The 23,668-nt window shown below is 41.2% G+C and overlaps 1 protein-coding gene and 1 pseudogene across 1 annotated transcript in view; one reads left to right on the forward strand and one right to left on the reverse strand.

The window, feature by feature from the left end:
• The first annotated feature begins 5,500 nt into the window (after nt 1-5,500).
• On the forward strand, nt 5,501-6,674 carry LOC100655523 (axonemal dynein light intermediate polypeptide 1-like; annotated as a pseudogene).
• Nucleotides 6,675-11,152: 4,478 nt separating this feature from the next.
• RAPGEF4 (Rap guanine nucleotide exchange factor 4) overlaps nt 11,153-23,668 on the reverse strand; it is a 153,392-nt gene continuing 140,876 nt past the window's right edge. The window contains exons 26-27 of the mRNA XM_064286994.1: nt 16,190-16,244; nt 11,153-12,203 (exon numbers count right to left, since the gene is read on the reverse strand). Of these exons, the coding sequence (XP_064143064.1) occupies nt 12,076-12,203; nt 16,190-16,244 (183 nt within the window). The 3' untranslated portion in view covers nt 11,153-12,075. The remainder of the gene's footprint in view (nt 12,204-16,189; nt 16,245-23,668) is intronic.

Genomic DNA, 23,668 nt, shown 5'->3' on the forward strand with positions numbered 1-23,668 from the left:
GAGGCCTTTGTTTCTGCAGCCTGGGTGAGATGTGTAGACGCAGACTATTCCCCAACGACAACCCATTCACAAATGAGATTATAACCACAGGCAGAGGCTAGAATTTACTACACATTTTTTAAAAATGATTTTTATTGTTCTTTAAGTGAAAGTTTATAAATCAAGTCAGTCTCTCACATATAAACTTATATATACCTTACTACATACTCCCACTTACTCTCCCCCTAATGAGTCAGCCTGCTCCCTCCTCCCAGTCTCTCGTTTCATGACCGTTTTGCAAGTTTCTAACCCCCTCTACCCTCCCATCTCCCCTCCAGACAGGAGATGCCAACACAGTCTCAAGTGTCCACCTGATACAAGTAGCTCACTCCTCATCAGCATCTTTCTCCAACCCATTGTCCAGTCCAATCCATGTCTGATGAGTTGGCTTCGGGAATGGTTCCTGTCCTGGGCCAACAGAAGGTTTGGGGAACATGACCGCCGGGATTCTTCTCGTGTTAGCCAGACCATTAAGTCTGGTCTTTTTATGAGAATTTGGGGTCTGCATCCCACTGTTCTCCTGCTCCCTCAGGGGTTCTCTATTGTGCTCCCTGTCAGGGCAGTCATCGACAACACATATTTTTGAGGGACACAATTCAATCCATAACAGCACCCATATACACTTCTTTCCTTTTTCATGTTTTCATAGTTGATTTAGATGAAGATTTTCAAGAATCCTTGACTGCTCTAAAGGACCCTTTACTGAGGCCTCTTAATATGGCAGAGAAGAAGGAAAGTCACTAGTATTTCTTGAGGTCCAAGCATTTAGTAAACTAAACATTTTATATACCTTAGTTTATTTAGTCCTCTGGAGTCTTTGGGTGGTACAGATGGTTAAATTTGTGGCTACTAACTGAAAGGTTTCCATCTGGTTCCAAAAGGTCACAGTTATGAAAACATTATGGAGAGCAATTCTGCCAGGCAACAGTTGCCATGAGTCAGAATAGACTTGATGGGAAATGATTTGGTTTATTTAGTCCTCACTACAGTCTGTGAGGGAGGTGTTATTAATTCTCACTTGCAGATGTGAGTTCGAAATTTAAAGAGGTGAAATATATTGGCCAAAGTTCACAGTTGAGGACTACTGCATGCAGTGGTGCAGGTTGTGCCACACGCAAGGAGGCCTGGTTGAGGGGGGTCCCTCCTGTGGGGCTGTGCCAGCTCAAGAGAAGGGCTGCCCTTTTCTTAATATGCACATAGGAGCTGCATATGCTGGAGACGGCCCTGACTGATACAAATGGAGATCTGTCTGATTTTAAAACCTGTGTATGCTTTTTCTCCTATTCCATGCTACTAGATTCACCCTGGAGAATTGCTTTAAACACCTAGCAGCATCACGCCCCCAAAAACTCTCCCAGACAAGAGCAGCAGATCTTCTAGCCACTCCCGTTATATATGTCTTAGTCATCTAGTGCTGCCATAACAGAAATACCACAAGTGGATGGCTTTAACAAAGAGAATTTTATTTTCTCACAGTAAAGTAGGCTAACAGTCCAAATTCAGAGTGTCTGCTCCAGGGGAAGTCTTTCTCTGTCGACTCTGGAGGAAGGTCCTTGTCCTCAATTTTCCTGTGGACAAGGAGCTCCTCAGGTGCAGGGGCCCCAGGCCCAAAGGACACGCTTTGCTCCTGGTACTGCTTTCTTGGTGGGATGAGGTCCCCAACTCTCTGCTTGCTTCCCTTTCCTTTTATCTCTTGAGAGATTAAAAAGGTGGTGCAGGCCATGTCCCAGGGAAACTTCCTTTACCTTGGACCAGGGAGGTGACCTGAATAAGGGTAGTGTTACAATCCCACCCTAATGTTCTCAACATAAAATTACAATCACAAAATGGAGGACAACCACACAATACTGGGAATCATGGCCTAACCAAGTTGATACACACATTTTTTGGGGAGACATAATTCAACCCATGACAATATGGTACCCTCACTATAATAGATTACTCACAAAAATGACTATTTTTCCCTGTATCCGCAACCTTGAAAATATGACTTTGCAACTACTTAGATCAAAAGATAGAATTATTTCCCTACCTTTGAGTATAGACTGGCCTCTTGACCCACTTTGGCCAATAGAATGCTGTGGGAGTGATGGTATGCTAGTTCTGAGGCTGGGCCTCAAGAGCTTTTGCTTGTCCATGTGTTCCCTTGGATCCCCTTTCAGCCAACAAATGAATATGCTCAAACTATCCTTTTGGAGGATGAGAGACTAATGAAACAGAGATGAACATCCAAGGGCATCCTAGACCAGCTGATCACAGATGCATGAGCAAACCCAGCCCAGATCAGCCAAGTATTGCCTAGATTGGCAGAACTGCCCACTTGACCTGTGAACTCATAAGCTAAAAAATGGCTGTTGTTTTAAGACACTAAATTTTGGGGTGACTTGTTACACAGTAGTTGATGCACTCACTGATAGGTTTTATTTTCATCCTTTTAAAGCTGCTGCATCTTGGCTGGTGTAGAACCTGGTCCTCCCCCCAAGATCTGCTGTGTCTCCTCACCTCTGAGCTGTTCTCCTTGCTAGGGAGACTGAACCATCAGAGTCTGTCCCTGTGCTCTAAAATGTTAGGACTCCTGCCCCAAACCACCAACACCAAAGCCTCCTCCATTCCTGCAAAGTCCCTGATATTATCACCTGGAGCTTCTTGCAATCTGCCTCAAGCTAAGGGGGTGGATGGAGACTTGAAGAGGACCTTCTAAAAAAAATTAATTATCAAGTGCTGCTAAAACCTGTTCTGAAGAATTTTATGCCAACTTTTGCTCGAGTTTGTCCTGTGTTTGTCCCCTTAGTGCATAAGTCCACTCTTCTTGATGTGAAGAATCTGAGCCCTCTCTGCAAGTGTTGAGGGGAAGAGACTATTGCAGAATCAGGCAGCCCTCACATGCCCTGACCCTAGCATCTCTCTTCCCCAAGCCTAGAGGGTGCACCATGCCAGTGTCCACAAGCTCAAAGACCCTTGTGCTTGCCTCCCTTTATAAAACCAGTTGCCGTCGAGTCAACTCTGAATCATGGTGACCGAATGTGCATCAGTGTAGAACTGTGCTCCATAGGGCTTTCAATGGCTGATTTTTCTGGAAGTAGATCACCAGGCCTTTCTTCATAGGTGCCTCTGGGTGAGCTTGAGACTCCAGTCTTTCAGTTAGCATCTGAGCGCATTAACTGTTTGTATCACCCAGGGACTCCCACTTAATTTTGTATCAGGGCTTTCCCCCTAGTCTTTCCAAATTTGAATTTTCCTAGGAACAAAGATCCTGGCTTCCTCTAGCAGCATCCTTGACTTCCTTAGCAGCCTGACAAACATGCTTAAAGGAACCCAAGACAAATTCTTTACCCAGTCCTATTCCCTTATTCTCTTGGGATTAGTCACATTTCTTCCTATCCTGTAGTATCAGACTTCAGGCAACAGTAGTTGGACACATTAACCAACAGGGCAGCAAGGATGGGGCAAGATTTTGGAGCTGTGATTGCCTGGTGGGTAGACAAATTTTGACGGACGGTACAGTGGCAAATGGAACCTTTCTTGCTCCATGCTGGGACACCAACACACTGAGCCCTGGACCCCGTAGCCACTGCTTTCCCCAACCGCTGTGCTACGTGTTGGCAGTTTCACTCTCCAAGTAGATGACACGGGTGGACACGGGCTGTGTCCAGTGTGGCCGAGGGTGGGTTAAGTCAGAAGGAGGGCTGGTGTTGACTCTGTGTGGGGCAATGGGCCCACCACTGATTTTTTTTAAATATAATTTTATTGTGTGGCTGTTATTGAGAATATATACAACAAAACATGTACTAATTCAACAGTTTCTACAGGTACCATTTAATGACACTGATTACAGTCTTTGAGTTGTGCAACAATTCTTACCCTCATTTTCTGAGTTTTACTCCCCCACCAACATAAACTCCCTTCCCTCTAAGGTTCCTGTCTAATCTTTCCAGTTGCTGTTGTCAATTTGATTCCATACAACCAAAGCCCAAACCTATTGCCGTCGAAGTTGATTCCGACTCATAGCCACCCTATAGGTCAAAGTAGAATTGCCCTATAGCGATTCCAAGGAGCAGCTAGTGGATTCGAACTGCCAACTTTTCAGTTAGCAGCTGAGCTCTTAACCACTGTGCCACTATCAGAGCTTCTTGATCCCATATAGATAGTTCTTAGAAAAAAAAAAAATGCTCAAGGCAGACATTTTTTACCAGTTAAGCTAAACTATGGTTTTAAGAAAACTTCAGGGGATATTTTTGGTTTAAGGTTTAAAAATTATCCCAGGGCAATAGTTGCAGGGGCTCATTCAAACTTCATGGCTTCAGGATGTCTGGAGCCCATGAGGATTTGAAATTCAGTTCTACATTTTCCTCCTTTTGATTAGGATTCTTTTATAGAATCTTTGATCAAAATGCTCAGTAATGGTGCTCTGACAGGGATTATAATAGAGGGTCCCAGACAGCTGGAGAAAAATGTAGAACAAAATTCTAACTCAGAAAAAAAAAAAAAAAAGACCAGACTTACTGGTCTGACACAGACTGGAGAAACCCTGAGAGCATGGCCCCCAGATACCCTTTTAACTCAGTACTGAAGGCATTCCTGAGGTTCATCCTTCAGCCAAAGATTAAAAAAACAGGCCCATAAAACAAAATGAGACTAAATGGGCACACCAGCCCAGGGGCAAGGACAAGAAGGCAGGGAACAGGAAAGCTGGTAATGGGGAACCCAAGATTGAGAAGGGGAGAGTGTTGACATGTTGTGGGGTTGGCAACCAATGTCACAAAGCAATATGTGTATTATTTAATGAGAAACTAATTTGTTCTGTAAAACTTCATCTACAGTACAATAAAAAAATGTTTTTACTTAAAAAAAATATTCAGTAATGGTAGCTGGGGACCATCCAATTTTTCTAATCTCCTGGCAAAGGAGGCAGTTGTTCACGGAGGTGATTAGCCACACATTCCGTATCCTCCTCCTATTCCTGACTCTCCTTCTTCCTTTGATGTTCCAAATGAATACAGACTACTTGTTGTACCTTGGATGGCCACTTGCAGGCTTTTAAGTCCCCAGGCATTACACATTGAACTAAGAGGTAGAACACAGGCACTAAACATGCTATTATGTCAATTAAACTGGGGTGTCCCATGAAACCACGGCCCTAAACCTCCAAACCAGGAAACTAAATCCCATGAGGTTTCTCACTGTACATAAGCAGCCTCAGCAACTATTCTTTTTTGTTGTTGCTGTTGTAACTGTATCTGTCACACAGCTTTTGCCAATTCAACTTTTTACAGGTGTTCAGCTTATTGATAGCAATTATAATAATTGGCTTTGCACCCCTACCCTTAATGTAATGTTTCCGCCGCTGTTAACTCCCCTTTCCCTCTTCCTCCCACCCCTTGTAACCACTAATAAACTTTGTTCTCTATACATTTGCCTTTTCTTGTCTTTTTATGAAAGCAAGGCTGAGCTACTACCCCCGCGGCCGCCATGATTCCCCCCGCAGACTCGCTGCTCAAATACGACACCCCGGTGTTGGTGAGCCGGAACATAGAGAAACGGAGCCCCAAAGCTCGGCCACTAAAACTCAGCCCCCAGCAGCCTGGACCTTCGGGTCCAGTCCCACAGCCACCAAAGACCAAGGTTCCTTCAACTTCCTGTGTCCCAGACCCTACAAAGCAGGCAGAAGAAACCTTGAATGCCATCCTGCCCCCAAGGGAGTGGGTGGAAGACCCTCAGCTATGGATCCAGCAAGTGTCCAGCACCCCCAGCACCAGGATGGACGTGGTGCATCTCCAGGAGCAGCTGGACCTGAAGCTGCAGCCCGGGAGACAGGCATCTGCCCTGTCGGCAGGGAGCTCTACTCACAGTGCTTTGATGAGCTGATCCGCGAGGTCACCATTAACTGCGCTGAGCGGGGACTGCTGCTGCTGCGAGTCAGGGACCAGATCCGCATGACCACTGCTGCCTACCAGACCCTGTACCAGAGCAGCGTGGCGTTCGGCATGAGGAAGGCGCTGCAGGCTGAGCAGGGGAAGTCAGACATGGAGAGGAAAATTGCAGAATTAGAAGCTGAAAAGAGAGATTTGGAGAGGCAAGTGAACGAGCAGAAGGCAAAATGTGAGGCCATCGAGAAGCGGGAGAATGAGAGGCGACAGGTGGAGGAGAAGCAGCACAATGAGGAGATTTATTCGAATCAGCAGCTGAAGGCCCAACTGGAAGGCATTATTGCTGCAAAGAAGTGATAATTTCCATATGGGTCTCAACAAGCTCTACTGCCCCATCATAAGCCTTTTGTAATAAAAAGCTGGTTTCATGAGTGAACAAGCCATACCCACCCCCGCTCACCACCCCGTTTCTGTCAGTTACATGATGGGGTTACATTTTTGAGGAACTGGGAGGGCTAATTCAAGTGTCTATGTGCCAATGGACTCCCAGGGGGTGAGGCAGCTCTACCTTCCCTTTCACTAGCACTAGTGAATGGCTTCAACTGTCAAACCTCAGAACAAATGCAATACGGTCTTAGAAATGCCAAGTGTTATAAAGAAAAGGAACACAATTCTCTGCTTGCATATTTTTGTGTAATCTAATAAACTTTTTGAAAGTTTAAAAAAAAGTAAGGCTGTAAAATATTTGTCCTTTTGTGATTGACTTGTTTCACTCAGCATGTCTTCCAGCTGCATCCATATTGTAGAATGTATCAAGACTTCATTCAGTTCTCCTACCAGCTAATTTTCCATTGTATGTATGTACCACATTTTGTTCATCCATTTATCTGTTGATGGGCCTTTTGGTTGTTTCTGTCTTTTGGCTATTATGAATATTGCTGCAATGAACATTGGTATACAAGTCTGTTTGAGTCTCTGCCTTCAAGTCTTTTGGGCATATACCTAGGAGTAGAATTGCTGGGTTATACAGTAGTTCTATTTTTAGTTTTTTTTAGGAACTGCCACACTGTTTTCCACAATGGCTGTACCATTTTGCATTCCCACCAGCAATGGTTAAGGGTTCCAACTTTACCACCTTCTAGCAAACCTTTGTTATTTTCTGGTTTTGTTTTTAATCCTAGCCATCTTAGTGAGAATAAAATGGTATCTCATTGTGGTTTGACTTCTGTCTCTCTGATGGCTAATGATGCCAAGGAACTTTTCATATGTTTGGTGGTCATTTGAATGTCCTCTTTGGTGAAATGTCTATTCAAGTCCTTTGCCCATTTTATGATTGGGTTGTCTTTTTGATGTTCTTGAAGTTTTATATATTTTGGTTATTAGATTCTTGTCGATATACACTTTTCAAAGATATTCTCCCAGTCAGTTGGTGGTCTTTTCACGTTTTTGGTGAAGTCTTTTGATGAACAAAAGTTTTTAGTTTTTATGAGATCCCCACTTATTTGACTTTTGCTGTTCGTGCTTTTGTTTTTACATTAGATAATCCATTGTTGAAACCTAGGCCTGACAGGGTAGCCCCTGCTTTTCTTTCTAAGAATTTTATGGTTATAGTTTGCCACCACTGATTTTAATTTGATATTTGCCATTATCCACTACTCCCTCTGCCATACCTTTAAGCCTGAACAGTAAAGCCACTCAGTTAAGGAATTAGAGTTGACACTCACTATGTTGTGGACAGTGTTATAAACATAAAGTAGTGACCCTGCCTCCCAAAGGCTAATCATTAGAAATGCAGGTCTGATCACAGTCTCCTTGCCTCAAGCACTTTAATGGCTTTCCACTGCTCTTGGGTTAAAAATTGTTGCTGTTAGCTGCCATGGAGTTGGCCCATGCCTCGTGGTGACACCATGAGCAAAGGAACTAAATGCTGCCCAGTCCTACACCGTCTCCATGATCAATGTAGATTGGACTGTTGTGCTCCATGGGGTTTTCACTAGCTGATTTTCAGAAGTAGCTTGCCAGTCCTTTCTTCCCAGTCTGTCTTAGTGTGGAAGCTCTGCTGAAATATGTTCAGCAGCATAGCAACATGCAAGCCTCCACTGACAGATAGGTGCTAGCCGCACATGAGGTGCATTGACTGGGAATGGAACCTGGGTCTCCTGCATGGGAGGTGAGAATTTTACTACAGAACCATCAATGCTTCAGGGTTAAGGATAGAACTCCTGAAAAAGATACGCAAGACTTTGCATGCTCTGAGCCCTTCTTAGCTCTCCAGCACATCTTGTACCATGCTCACCTATGTTCTCTCTGCTCCAACACAATGAGCTTTCTCCTCTTTACACTGCCAATGTTATTCCTGCTTAGAACATATTGCCCTCCTCTATCTGCTAGGCTACCATTTATATCCTTCAGAGCTCAGGTCAACTGTCACTTCCACAGGGAACATTTCCTCACCTTAGATCAAATCAATTCCTCTTATCACATACTCTTGTAACATAACACCGTATCCTTCATTTGAAGCACTTTTATATTTTTATTTGTGATAATTTGGTTAATCTTATCTCTGCCACCAGATGGTAAGCTCTAAGAGAACAAAGATCCTGTTTAGTTTTTCTCACCATTGAATCCTGAACTCATACAGTGCCCGGCGCTTAGTAAGTACCTTGATCGTTATTTGTTGATGAATGAGTAAATGAATGGAAAGATAATTAACAATACCTAATTAAGTTTTTAATTAAGTTCAAGGTTCTTCTCCAGTTTATAACTCAGGGATGCTGTGACCTGCTCATCTAACACCACACTCTTCTCGCATGTAGGACAAATAAAGAAAATTAAGAGGACTCAGAAGCAAGAGAAGTAATACATTTCAGGTTGACAGCTGAAGGAAAGCTATTCAATGTAGGAGTTCATTTTGCCACACTGTATATTCCATGCTAATTTTTTTTATTATTATAAGCACAATTTGACTAGAATGACACTTCTTTTAATTTTCTTACACTGTTAGTCATTGACCTGCATTCATATCTTTCTTAAAAGGAAATGCTATTGAATTCAGGAGACGTCTAGTAACCTGCATAGTATTCGAAAATTGCTGGGAAAGCTTAGCTCCTGTGCACTGTGCCAGTGACCTTGCTAAGCAGGTATGTTAACCACTTAAATGTATAATTTTCTACAGGCGCTTTGGGTAAAAACATTCTTTCTTCTTTTTCACGTTTTCCAGCAAACCTCATTATCCTTCTTGTGACCCTGTAGGCATTTCATTTTCTTTTGGCTTGTTTGCAAGTTTTAAAATATTAACTGCATCTCTTGCCTCAGGACGGGTCACTTGTCTACTATATATTTTTAGAGTGTGAATTCTTTTACTTCACCATCGCTACTTTGAATAATGGAGTTTAACATGTTTTCAAAGAGGCCAGACATAATTAAAATCTCTTACCTTAAGTACAGTAGTAGTTATTCTCATTTGGAAGACCAAAAAGAATATACATCAAAGAGTATACACTGATTTTGAATAATGTTGAAACTAAATTAAAATAAGGTCAGAAGATGTTATTCACGATGGAATTGAGGGAAGGGAACTGTCTGTCATCAAGAGTTCTGGCTTTGTATAGTAAGATAGTAGTAAACAAGCAATTATTCAGATAAAGCAAGGATGCCCAAGGAATGCACTATCAGCTTCATTCTTATCTTTTTTAAATTACCCAGAAAAGGAACAATATATAAGGGTAAAAACTTGGCAGCTGATATTGAAGTCCATGAGATAATGAAATGTTGAATAATAATGACTTCAAGCAAATTTATTCAATAAATATATATATACATTTTTATTGTCTAGTAATGTCTAGGTATTGTGCTTGACTCTGAGTGGGAGGCATAAAACTGAATAAACAATGTTCCTGTTCCCGAAGACACTGACATATTATATAAATGAACACAGAATGCTTTACCATTCCTCAACATGGGCTTTAATTGTAGTTTGTTAAAAGGGATTACAGCAGGAATTCTCAGGGCCCTGAAATATATTAATGGACACTTTAATCACTTGAATGGGGAATATTATGCTGTGTTTCTTAAACTTATTTGAACATAACATTCTGGTTTTTATTTCTTGCTTTGCAGTTGTGTTTTGTTTTGGAAGAACTGCTTGTGAACGTGGGACATTAGTATGGTCTGGAACACATTCTGGAGAATACTGACTTGTTAAGAAATGGAGACACGTCTGGAATTCAAAGAATTTTGGAAATTTCTTCAAATATTTACTAAGTGCTTAAATCAGTATCCACTAAGAAATGGTATGAGGTTCTATATCAGGCAGTTTAAAAATACAGTGCCCTTTCATGGCAGCATTACTCATAATAGCTAAAAAGTGGAAATAACCCAAATGTCCGTCAGCTAATGAATGGATAAGCAAAATGTCATACATCTATAAAATGGAATATTATTCACCCATAAAAAGGAATGACATGCTGTGTATACTACAACATTGATGAACCTTGAAACATTATGCTAAGTGAAAGAAGCCAGACACAAAAGGCCACATATTGTATGTGATACTGTTTATATGAAATGTCCAGAACAGGTGAATCTATAGAGACAGAAAGTAGATTAATGGTGCCAAAGCACTGGTGGTACAGTGGTTAAGAGCCTGCCTAATAACCAAAAAAGGTTGGCAGTTCAAATCCACTAGGATCTGAAACCCTAGATGGCAGTCATATTCCCTCCCGTAGGATCGCTGAGTCAGAATCGACTGTATGGAAACGGGTTTGGTTAGGCTTTAAAGGGCTGGGGAGGGGGAAAATGAAGAACGACTGCTAATGTGTATGGGGTTTCTTTTAGTGGTAATGAAAATGTTCTGGAATTAGATAGTTGCACAACCATGTGAATATACTAAAAACTACTGAGTTATATTCTTGAAAAGGATAAATTTTATGGTATGTGAAATTTATTTCAATTTTATATACTGCCTCACCATATCAAATGTTCAACCTTCAGATATTAGAGAAATTGAGAACAACACAACCATTTCTTGTCAACGATTGTATTTAATGAAGATACTAGATATTATTTACAAAAGATATACATACATACAATTCCTACACATTAAATGTAGCCTAATTATGAAAACAGGAAAAAATGTACTCCAAAATTATATACTAAATAAAATAAATAAAAAGCAATTATTTGGCACAATATCTACTATATAGCAAATAAATAACTCTATACCATTGATTGAATGAACTATTTACAGTCTATTTGAAAGTGCAAAACAATTGCTGAAAATTAAGATATTTATAATAACATTGAAGTCCAGAAAATATTTTTTTTTTCGTCAGTAACAATAATTTGTAGCCAATAGTAAAGATTTTTAATGCCCAGGAAAATATTTTAATTTTGAAAAAAATGTTTTGTGCATATTGTGCTCTTCTGAAATGTTAGTTTCCATCTTAACGCTGGCAATTTTAAGAACCTTGGAGTTTCTTATTGGAATTCTTACGTATGTAATCCTGATTTGTAAATATTAAAAAGTTACATTGTAAACATAAATATTACTCTATCATTCAGAAATTACAGACCAGTCCTTCCTAAGTTACATAAAAAGCCATAATATTGTATAAGTAATGTGGTCAGGTTCTATTTCTTTCAAGGTAAGACTATGAAGATGGACAAATACAACCAATAATTTGGATCTATACGAATTCCTCAACACCTTTAAAAACCCCACACTCCAAATCTTGAATCAAAAATTGTGGAACTATATTACCACTGATGTATCCAAATCAATTCCATTTGTCACACATTTTATCCTGTAAACATTCTTAGAAAAAAATGTCAGGGGTTGATTCTTCTCTTGACAGTGGTATTACTACCAAACTCTTCCTGTGGGCCTTATTTTTTATGTTTCAGCAAAGAAGATGGCACAATTAGAAATGAAATAGGGTGACTACAAACTGGGGATTACTAAGCTAGAGTGTGCAAGCTTTATGCAAGTCAAATAATTCCTTCTCTCGTCATGTAGCTGGAAGCAGGATGCAGCCCTGAGATGTCTCAGGGTGTGTTTTTGCTTGTTTTGTGGAATTCTCTAGTGGCAATACAGTCAGTAGTGGCATAAATGGCATTTTTAACAGATTGTGAACTGGAGACAAACCATTGTTCTGGGCACTTTAAATGTCTATGGCCGACGAGGCTCTAATCTATGTGACATCTGTGATAAAGTTCTCTGGTTGTCAATCACATTTAATTGCCGTACATAACTCCGGACATCCTGATGGTTCTTATTAGCTTGAGCTGCATCAGGATCTGTTGAAAGAGGTAAAGAGCATTATTGGCACTGCACACTATGTGCAGTTAAACTACAGCTTTATTTTCTCTAACTGTTTATTGCAGTTATCATAGATTCCTGGGTTCCATTCGGTTTTTCAACATACCGCATTCATTGAAATTTTTCTGCTTGGTTCTTATAGCTCATCCCCTGTCCACACTACCCCCAATTTTCTTTTCTTCCCTGGAATTACCTCTTTTGATCATTTTCCTTTGTATTACACATTATAAATGGCATATATATATATATATGTATATATAAAGCATCAGCCTGATTGTGCCTGGTTACAGATTATAATTGTTTTCCCATACCAACCCACCTCTGTGTATCACAAAGCATGCCTCCTTGATAAGGACTAATGGCGGAAGGTACGGTTTTCATTTGCTTCTGACAAAAGCACTTAACACCTGGGCCAAACTGAAGCAAGACAGTGAGACTATAAAGCCCTGACTCCCCTCTTTACTTACATACAATCTATAGTTTTGCTACCTTCCACTTTAGCTTGTCATTTCAAGCCTGGCCTGACTTGGTTCATGTACCAAAGGGTTCCCTGTCCATAGAGGAAATGCATCTTTTATGTTCTTAGAGGCCGCCCATAGTCAGAAACAAAACTCTAACTTGCTATTGTTATTAGGTGCTGTCGAGTTGGTTCCAACTCGTAGTGACCTTTAGGACAGAGTAGAACTGCCCCGTAGGGTTTTCAAGGAGTGGCTGGTGGATTTGAGCTGCCGACCTTTTGTTTAGTAGCTGAGCTCTTAACCACACCACCTGGGCTCCAAACCCTAACTAGTGGGCAGAAATGACGGCTTCTGCTAGACCTTTGATTCTGTGACTCTGCTTGTTTTGAACACCGATGCCATTCTGTTCTGATCCACACTCCAAGCAGGTGAGCAACCAAAACTCTTGTTATAGCTAGGTAACGTCTAGTCAGCCCCTGACTCATGGTGAACCTATGCACGTCAGAACAAAATGCTGCCCTACCCTGCACCATCCCAGTGATAGGTTAGGGACTGAACCGTTGTGATTCACAGGGTTTTCACTGGCTAATTTTTGGGGGTAGATCTCCAGGTCTTTCCTCCTAATCTGTCTTAGTCTGGAGGTTCTGCCGAAACCTGTTCAGCATCACAGCAACGCGCAATCCTCCATTGACAGACGGGTGCTGGCTGCGATTGAGGTGCATTGGCTGGAATTGAATATGGGTCTGCCACATGGGAGGTGAAAATTCTCCTACTGAATCACCAATACACCCGAAGCTCTACGAGAAGTTAACTGGTTTCCCTACGACCAGGACTGAAAGAACAATCAGGTGTCCACAACCCTACACAGGGAATAGACACGTATGAGGAATGCCAAATTTGACAGTGAACTGGAAACACAGGTTCCTTTGGAAGTGACTGCTTAGGTTCTGCATGTTGCTGCCACCTGGGAATCTGTGCCCAGAGCTGCCAGATTTTCCTGTTTTTCTAAAGAAATTGGAAATCTGGATTTCTTTCGCATGAATTCCCCCAATTTTTAAATGGTGACATTATTTCAAAGTAAAAGGGAATAATGTCTCAATGTTTAAAAACAAAAAAAGTTGCTGCAGAGTCGATTTGACCTCACAAAGCCTGCCGTGGACCTGTGAGCCACCTCTGTCCCCTGGATCACTGGTGTGGGGCATCTTGTCTAGGATAGTGGGAAAGGCCAAGCCAGTATGGACTCCAGATCAGTGCTCTGCCCACCATGGCACACTGCTTTCTGCAGTCCATCTGCTCCTCTCAGATCCACACCCCGCTCCCAAAGACAATCCGAATGCCATCTGCATTGGGGTGCAGGGGAGGGTTGCAGGTCTGAACACAGAAAAGCAGGGGGAAGATGCAAAGGCCCTACTTGCTGTAAGAAGAAACTCATCAGTATAATTATCGCATATAAATAATAGCACACTGAAGGACACATTGTGTTTAGTTTCCTTGCTTCTCACTGGCGGTACATGTACAATATACTGTAATTACATTCTACATAGTCCCACATGTTTATCTATTCCTATAGCTTTATCTATAGATTGTTGACTTCAGAGCTGAGCAGCTGTTGTTTACCAGCAGTTACTGATAACTTCAACAAATGCAGTGAGGACTTTGTAAGTATTTTTTTTCCCACATCTCCAGAAGAAGATATAGAAGAATTAGGATTTACTTCCAAAGAGGCTTAAATGGAACAAAGCTTATTTTATTGTGGCTCTTTGGCTCGTGGGCTTCTAAAGGCTATGAATCCTCTCAAAATTTTGCATATAATTTTAGCTATTTCCTGGACCATAATGAAGGGTCATGGATTCTAGATTTTAAAACCCTGTTGTAGACAGATACCATTCATATATTCTTGTATTCTCTTGTATCACTACTTCATGATCATGTGTTTACACACACACACATACACACATATATGCTGACTAGACATTAGCTAACTATAACAAGAGTTTCAGTTGCTCACCTGCTTTGAGTGTGGATCAGAACAGAATGACATGGGTGTTTAAAACAAGTAGAGTAAGAGAATCAAAGGTCTAGCAGATGTTGTCATTTCAGCCCATTAGTTAGGGTTTGGAGCCGTGGTGGTGTGGTTAAGAGCTCAGCTGCTAACCAAGAGGCTGGCAGTTCAAATCTACCAGCCACTCCTTGGAAATCCTATGAGGCAGTTCTACTCTGTCCTATAGGGTCACTGTGAGTCAGAATCGACTTGATGGCAACAGTTTGGTTTTGGTTTGGTATATATATAGTATACTACAATAGGAAAAGATATGAGACACTAATTCTGGCAAAATTCAATAGGAGCGGTTAATGAGATGCAAGACAATTCTCATTTTTAAAGTAAGAGAAGGCACAATAATTTGAATCAAATCTTTAAAGGTCTACTTCCTCCACAAGTCAAGATTATTTTTCCTAGGTTTTCTCCCTTGTACTTTAAAAAGGAACATTTAGTAGTTCTGACATTCTACATTAGCAAACATGGCTTTGGGCCAGTCCTGAGCTAGGAAGAGCAAACATAGCTCTGTTTAGTAAAATGAGAACCTCTTCTCAGCACCAGGTTTACCGGAAGGGATGGTGCTGGTAGCCTCCCAGACAGGTTCATGTCAAATTATCCTACTGGGTTAATTAGCCAAATTTCTTCAAGTGACTCATACAGTGACGTTAACTAAAGACTTTACATGGTCCATTTCCTCACTCCCAGCCCAGCTTACAGGAGCCAGCGTCCCAGCATCTATCCACACCTAAAGTCCCAGGTCACAGGAGACACAAGCATTTGTCTAGCTCGATGACCGAGTGTCATAATGCAACTTAACTGACAACAGTTTAAAATGGTTCATTATATTCAGTAATATTTTTATATTAAAGTATTCTGTTATAGTAGTTACTGCAATACATGTTCAGATTTAAAAAGAGCACTTGAACTTCACTGAAGAATATTCAGAAACATAATATGAACTCTTGCTATGGGACATTTGACAAATGTGCTATGAATATTAATGCACTCTCTCAATACCCTGAGAGATAACGAATATTATTTTTTTCCCAGTTTACAAATGATAGGACTAAGTCACCAAGGGTTGATATGAGTTTTTCAACACCAAACAATGAGTCATGAAGAGAGCCGGTTTGAGGCTGGCAATCATGTCTGAGTTGTCTCTAGCCACCCTGGAAACAGCAAATTAATTCTCTTAAATCCATTCATAACATAATATCTCCATGGTTAATTTATAGTTTTCAAAGATGTAAATATTTTCTAGTTTCATGACAACAACAAAGTCCTCAAACCAAATTTCCCTAGCCTATAAAAAAAAAAAAAATTTTTTTTTTTTTAATGGAATTCATGGTCTAAGGTGTCTCTGACACAATCAAATTTTCTCTAGACTCGTATAGTTTTTCAGTGGCCTCATTAAAAAGGGCTTAATCCCCAGGCTCTATACTGCAACATGTGGCGGCATTTAACTTACTGAAGGGTTGGCTTCTGCAGTATCTCACTGTTCTGGCAGTATTTGCAATCATGCGCTGAAAAGAATAAAAAAAAAAACCAGAAAGACAGAAATGCAAATAAGCTTAACGTATAATTCGAAAAGGAAAACAGACTTATTTATTTCGGCAATACTCAGCACCATGAGAAATAGCATGTTCTGAGATGCTGACCATCTGAAGGCAACTGGGTGAGGCAGAAGCTATTTAATAATGTTAAAGAGGCACCCACAAATACACCCACAAGTACAAGGCATTGTTCAGGAAAGGAATAGTAATGGCATAACTCAAGTCTATCTGCTTGTTCCTCAGGGTGTAAAAAGCAGTGTATCTTTTTGGAGACTGTAACTTGCTGCTTGGGACTGGTTCTCATCATCCCTTCTTGATCTCATCATGAATTTGTAACTATCCTACATTTGGAGAAGAGTTATGTTGATAAGTCCCTCATGGTCAGTAGTCAGGACTCAAGACATTAAATTACATTAAATTGAACAGTCATAATGAAAATATTTTACCTATAAATTTTTGCTCCACATTGTAGATTACTGAATTTTTTAATCTTCCAGCAAGCGTATGTGTTTTAATGTTAATCCTAATTTCCTTCCTTCTTTTTTTCTTCCTTTCTTCTTCCCTCCCTCCCTTCCTTCCTTCTTTCTGATTATAGCAGTAATAAATACACATTTTAGAAAACAGAAAATATTAAGAGTAAAGTAAAAGTCACTTCAAGTATCACTTCACAGGGTGACTACATTAACATTTGTGTCCATTTCCTTCTAATCTTTTAAAAAAATATGTAAAACTTATTTTTAAAAATTGAAGTCACACTGTGCATACAGATTTTTGAGTAAAAAATTTTTTAACATTTCACAATTTCCCATGCCATTTGTATTTTAAAATGTTTTTTAAATGAGTACGTACTAAATCATATGGGTAGATCATAATTTATTTAACTTTTGTTAATTTTGCACTTGTTTTCTCATTGTCGTTTTACAATTTGGGTACAACAGAGGCTTCAAAAGGAATCTGCCCTCAGCTTAGTTAAGAACAAAGAAGAAAAGAGCCAAAAATGGACAGAAATGGAAATGCTGAACCCATGAGGAAAACCATTGATGAGAACTAAGCACAATTCATTAGCTAGGACATGCCTTTCTTGTTCGTGGTATTTTAATCGGAAACCCCGGTGGCGTAGTAGTTAAGAGCTAGAACTGCTAACCAAAAGGTCCCCAGTTTGAATCCATCAGGTGCTCCCTGGAAACTCTATGGGGCAGTTCTACTCTGTTCTATAGCGTAGCTATGAAACCTAAGCCGGGACTCCCAGTCCCTACATATTGTTTCAGTACACCTCTGCTGCTCAGACTTTAAAACCAAACCCACCGCCATGGAGTCGATACCAACTCATAGTGACCCTACAGGACAGGGTACAACTGCCCCATAGGGTTTCCAAGGCTGTAAATCTTTACAGAAGCAGATTGCCACATCTTTCTCCCACAGAGTGGCTGGTGGGTTCGAACTGCCAACGTTTTGGCTAGCAGCCAAGCATTTTACCACTGCCTCACTGGGCAGTGGTAAAATCTGTAAAGATTACAGCCTCGGAAACCCATGGGGCAATTTTACTCTGTCCTATAGGGCAGCTGTAAGTTGGAATCACTCCACGACGATGGGTTTAGTTTCTGTTTTTTTTAACAGAGGCGGTGGATTAATTTTAACATTAGCAGAAAATTGATAAGGCTTTTCCCACAGAAAGAGACTCCCCAATCTCTAAGCAGTTATATAATTCCAGTCTTCACTTTCTTTCTTCCTGGATCCTCAGCTTGCCAAAAAGTATAGAAAATGACTTTGAGAAAGCTACGTAGCCTAAAAAAAAGAAAAAGAAAAACTCATTTGGCAGGAAAAGAATTCATAGAAGAGTCACACCCTTACGAATGTATACATGTGAACCTTCCTAATACCTCACTGACCGCTACTGCTTTGCGGCCTCAGGCAAACATTAAATGACGTGGGTCTGCACTGGGTAACTTCTCACATACAAAAAAGTAATCGCAGAAGTTTGAACTTCACTTTCATAAAGGATCCAAAACCCGCATGTCTGTTGATCAGCATGAGAAATATATTACAAATACCTCCAAGAAAGTGTAACATACAATGTATAATTAGCCTCTGATATAAGGGGCCCTGAAATAAACAGTAACTATAATGGGTATGATCATTTTCCTGCTAATTTACTTTAAGTTGTTTTTTCACTTCTCTAAAGGCTTTGCATCGGAAGGGCATGAGTATATTCCATGCAGAATTATTATAATTCTTCAGATATTGAATGGAGTGTAATTACTGAAAACCATGGGAACTGCTGCCAGTATGCCCCTCTGAAGAATAATAAAACAATTAACAGGGGTCAGAAACCTCTTCCTATACCATTTTGTAGAGAGTAATTGTTCTGCTTTTTAGTTTTGAAAGCTAAAACATTTCATTCTGACTTCAGTTTTAGACTACTCTTTACAGCTATACTCTAAGGCTTCATAATTTTTAGCTCATTATGTAGTTTAAAATGTGAGAACAATTGTTTAAATCAGTAATTTTCAGCTCTGGAGTTCATTCTACCTTTTTAAATCTTTGATTAATTTTAACAATGGTTTTAATTCTGAAGTATCCTTTTCAATTGTACTCAATGATAACTTCAGTTATAACTTCAAAATCCAAACCTGGCTTTGCAACGAGGTCCATTCTTTTCCTTTGTGAGGTCTGCACAATAATGCTGTAATGGTATAAACCCTCAGAAACAGTGTGTGAACCTCTCTGGTATGCATCGTTACATATCCTTTCACAATGCCAAAGAAGGACCAAACGATATTTTAATTCCAGCTACTTCTGCACCCACTGACACATGCAAATACTTAATACGCTATTAACAACTACATCCAACTACAAGGTGCTTTCCCAGAATGCTGCAAGAGACTTCACAAGTCACCTCCTTCAACCATCTCCAGGGTGCATAATGCCTTCTATAGCCTGCCTATCTACAGTGGCTTCCCACTGTTTGAATGCTTCCAGCAATGAGGAACTCATTACCTCTAAGGACAGCCCTTTTAATTTTTAGACCTTTTTGATGATTAGAAATCCTTTGTCATTTTGAGTGAAAGTCCTTCTCCCTTCATTTTTCACTCATTGATCCTACTTCTGGGCTCTGGAGCCACAACGAACATGTTTAATTTCTTTGTAACAGGGCAGTTCTTAAAATACTTGAAGACGACTATTACGGACCTCTTCCCACCCCCAAGTCTTTTCTTGCTCAGCCTAAATATTCTCAGTTTCTTCAATAATTCTTCATAATACAGTTTCAAGTTTCTTCTGGACAGTCTCTAGTGTGGTGCCCTAGCCTAAGCAAGTCATAGAGTGCAGAGAAATCACTCTTCCTTCCCTGGTCTAGACAATCCTATACACCTGAGTCCATAATAATAAGAAGAAAAATCATACTACTGACACCTGTTGAGTTAATGTGGAGTCCCTTGGTGGCGCAAACAGTTGGGTACTTGATTGCTAACCAAAAGGTACACCCAGAGGCACCTCGGAAAAATGGTCTGGTGATCTACTTACCAAAAAAATCTTCCATTGAAAACCCTATGGAGCACAGTTCTGTTGACACACATGGGGTCTCCTTGAGTTGGAACTGAACTGACGGCAATTGGCTAATAGTGTTTCATTGAGTTGTTTGGATACAGCTTCCCTGCTCTGTAGATGTGCAGTTCATTCCTTGAACGAAAGGATCTAAAATCCATCTGGTTAAAATCTTTCTGTCCTTCTACAAACCTCAGTCTCACATTATTTTTGACAGTAGGCGGCTGTTTATTCATTGGTGTTTTCAGTTAAGGTTAGCAGAAACTAAAGTTTAAAGAGACTTTAAACTTTATTATCCAACTGCCAAGGCAGGGATGATGTCAAAACTACACCTTGGGGTTCATGATCCTGCCACAGCAGGTTGGCCTGCCTGGAGCAGGCTGGGCAGCTTTCCTATAATGCCAGGCCAGTGGAAAACACCTGGTTACCCCAAAGCAGGAGTTCTTAGCTTTTTCTTTAGCATTTTTTACAAAAATGGGAGTTCCTGGGTGGTACAAAAGGTTAACCACTCAGTTAGTAGCAGAAAGGTTGGTGGTTCAAACCCACCCACAGGTGACTCAGGAGACAGGCCTGGAAATGTGCTTCTGAAAGGTCACAGCCTGGAAAACCCTATGGAGTAGTTCTACTCTGCACACATGGGGTTGCCATGAGTGGAAACTGACTGGAGGGCAACTAACCACCACAACAACAGCACCCCTGAGGCTCATGAAACACTCCTACTAGCAACTGGCTTATTAAAGCAGTGATTCTTAATTCTAAGGCAGCTGTGAGGAGATGACGCCCCTTTAAAAGGCACTACGAGTCATTGTAGGTGGACGGTTTGAACCCTTCCTAGCATACCTTAATGGATTGTCATATTCCCTCTTACACCTTGTTGAGAATTGTTGCCCTAGAGTCTGTTTATCAGGCTCTGCTCTCAGAGATCCTAACCAAGAAAACGCCCCACAGTTAGGAAAGCCGGGATGCTCTTTGAGATTTCACACAGCTAGGGACTAATTCTAACTACAGGTCTTCAGAGTTTATGTGCAAAAATCAATGTGTTCATATGCTTCCCGACCTATAGGGCTGAGAAATGACTCCAACTAAAAGCTGATGAATTCCCCTCAGAGCGTAAGCTCATGAAAGGAACCTCAGAAAAGACAAAGGAGGTAGCAAGTGAAGGGTTCTGTGTGACACCCCATGTATTTATTTTTCTTTACTGCTGAAATGGGTGGTACAAGTGGTTAACGTGCTCGGCTGCTAACAGAAAGGTTAGAGGTTTGAGTCCACCCAGGGGCACCTCAGAAGAAAGGCCTGGCAATCTAATTCCAAAAAAATTAGCCACTGAAAACCCCACGGAGCACAGTTCTACTTTGATACATACGAGATTGTCATGAGTCGAAATCAAGTCATCGGCACCTGGTTTACTGCTGAAAACAGACAGACTCAGAAGCAGATGTCCCTCCTGAGGCCTGAGTTGCAGAGTGACCAGTACAAAGCAGCCGTGCGGAGGAAAGAGCAACTGGCGTTCTGTACTCCAGCCTGGCACAGGTGAGAGGCCCTGAGGCTACAGTTCCAAACACAAATTTCCCTCAAGCTCTGATGCAGGTAACTCCCGCTGGGTCCAGTGAGGTGTCAGAGATACCTTGCTCTCAGATCGCCCATGTGGCCTGGGCCTCACTCGTTTACCTTCCTGTGGTAGGCTCTCCTCCACAGTGGGCTGTCCAAGTCATACCTTCACTCCTGTCCAGACCATTGTAGATGATTTATCAGCCTTTACAGTTGTCTCCAGCTTTTCTTGCCAGCTCCATGCTGACTCTGGTACCCCAGTGCAAGCTCTTCCATCACTAAAGATGAATGGTCTTTTAGGTCTGTTTCTCAAGTTGAGATCAGCAAGCCCTCCAGACAACCCTACCTTGAGCTATTACACACCCCTGATCTCCCACTAACAGAAAGCTGCCTGAATGGCCTTCCTCCTCGTAAGCTATTCTGCCTTTCTACTTAGAGTTAGCTGCTCCCTCACTTCAGACCTCCTGCAAAGGCTGGCCCTGAACAGTTTTTCTGTCCTTCTGTTGCAACTTGAGAGCCTTGCCATCCTTGTTCTTAATGTTCGCCAGACTTCTTTTTCTTTTCTCCTTCCCATCCCTACAGATTTGGCTCCACCTACTCTGTATGCCTATCATATATAGGACTCTGTCAATTACACCCTGCTTAGCAAGAATGTTGTTGCTGAGCTGGCTCTGACACGTTGCGACCCCATGTACAACAGATGGTGTCCTGTGCCATCTTCATGATCATTGGTGTATGCTCGAGTCCATCGTTGCAGACACTGTGTATTTTGAGTGCCTTCAACCTAAAAGTCTCATCTTCTAGCACTATATTGGACAGTGTTCTGTTGTGATCCACAGGGTATTCGTTGGCTAATTTTTGGAAATCTATCTCCAGGCCTTTCTTCCTAGTGTGCCTTCGTCTGTAAGCTCCTCTGAAACCTGTCCACCATGATTCTGCTCATATATGAAATCCTGGTGGCATAGCTTCCAGCATCATAGCAGTATGCAAGGCACCACAGCCCTAATGTTAGCATGTCTAAAATCACATCTGATTGTTTCACTCAGTTGCCCAGATATTCAGGATAAAATTTTTTTTCACCTCACCATCTAGAAATACATCTCTCACCCACAAAGATCATGCTCATGATAGCAACCACATGGAATTCAGGGCATGCTAAGGACCACGGACAAAACAGGGCCAGGAGCTGAACCAGCCTTTACAGTATACATCACTGAGGATCTCCTAAGCCCTGAGCCCTGTCTTCCGCCTATGGGTCTTTAATATCTGAGAGATGTGTGACATACACATACATGTGTATAACACACATGATGGTCATCGTATACCACACACATGAAGGCCATGGGGCATGGCATTCAGGTGACTGTCCAGCACAGGTAGAGTGCATGTGGATCTGTGCACTCATGGAAAGACACTGAAGGCCAGGCACGGTTGAGGGGTGGGGGGAGGCCGAATAATGCCCAGTTAGGAATAGAAGACTAAGGGAAAGTCATCCTGCATAAAGCCTGTTATGTAAAATGCTTTGAGACATCCTTGTTAATTAAATTTTTCTAATACAATAGAACATACTTTCGGATTTAAATTCTTTAGAGATGCTTTAGTACATTTTTCTACCTCATGAAACCTAACACTGGAATATAATTGGGTCACTTTTTATTCAACCAGTATTTCTTGCATACTTACTATGTACCAGGCACCTTTTTGTGTGCTGGCAAGATATCAGTGGACAAAACTGACAAGATGCCTGGTACAGGCATTCTGGTGGGGAGAACAGACAGCAAAGAGGCAAGTGAAGATCATCTCAGACCGTGAAACCAACTATCAAGGCACGGTTGTCTAACAGAGACTGGTGGGGGTGTGGGTGGGGATCAATGTTAGAGAAGTGGTCAAGGAAGACCACTCAGAGGAGGGCTAAGAAGGAGCCAGGCAGATAAAGACTAGGGTGCAAGATTCCAGGCAAAGATATCAGCCAGAGAGCAAAGGCCCCGAGGCAGGAAGGCACAGAAAGAAGTCTATTTGGTCAACATGGGGACTGAGCACAGAAATGACATGTGACATAAGGCCAGACAGGTGCTCTGGGTAACAAGTTTGGAGTTACGATATTACGTTATTGCATTTAACATGGTTTTATTTTCCATTGAAGTCACCTTTCCCTCTATTTTTCTTACGTCAGTCACATATTTTATGGAACAAGAGGTAACTAGAAAAACAAAGGCTTCCATTTAGCACACATCTGTTTTGCTTTCTGACATCTGTTTTATTACTATTGTGAACTAGTTTTTATATATTTTGATTTTAATATT

Source organism: Loxodonta africana, chromosome 6 (genome assembly GCF_030014295.1).
Source record: "Loxodonta africana isolate mLoxAfr1 chromosome 6, mLoxAfr1.hap2, whole genome shotgun sequence".
Lineage (NCBI taxonomy): Eukaryota > Metazoa > Chordata > Mammalia > Proboscidea > Elephantidae > Loxodonta > Loxodonta africana.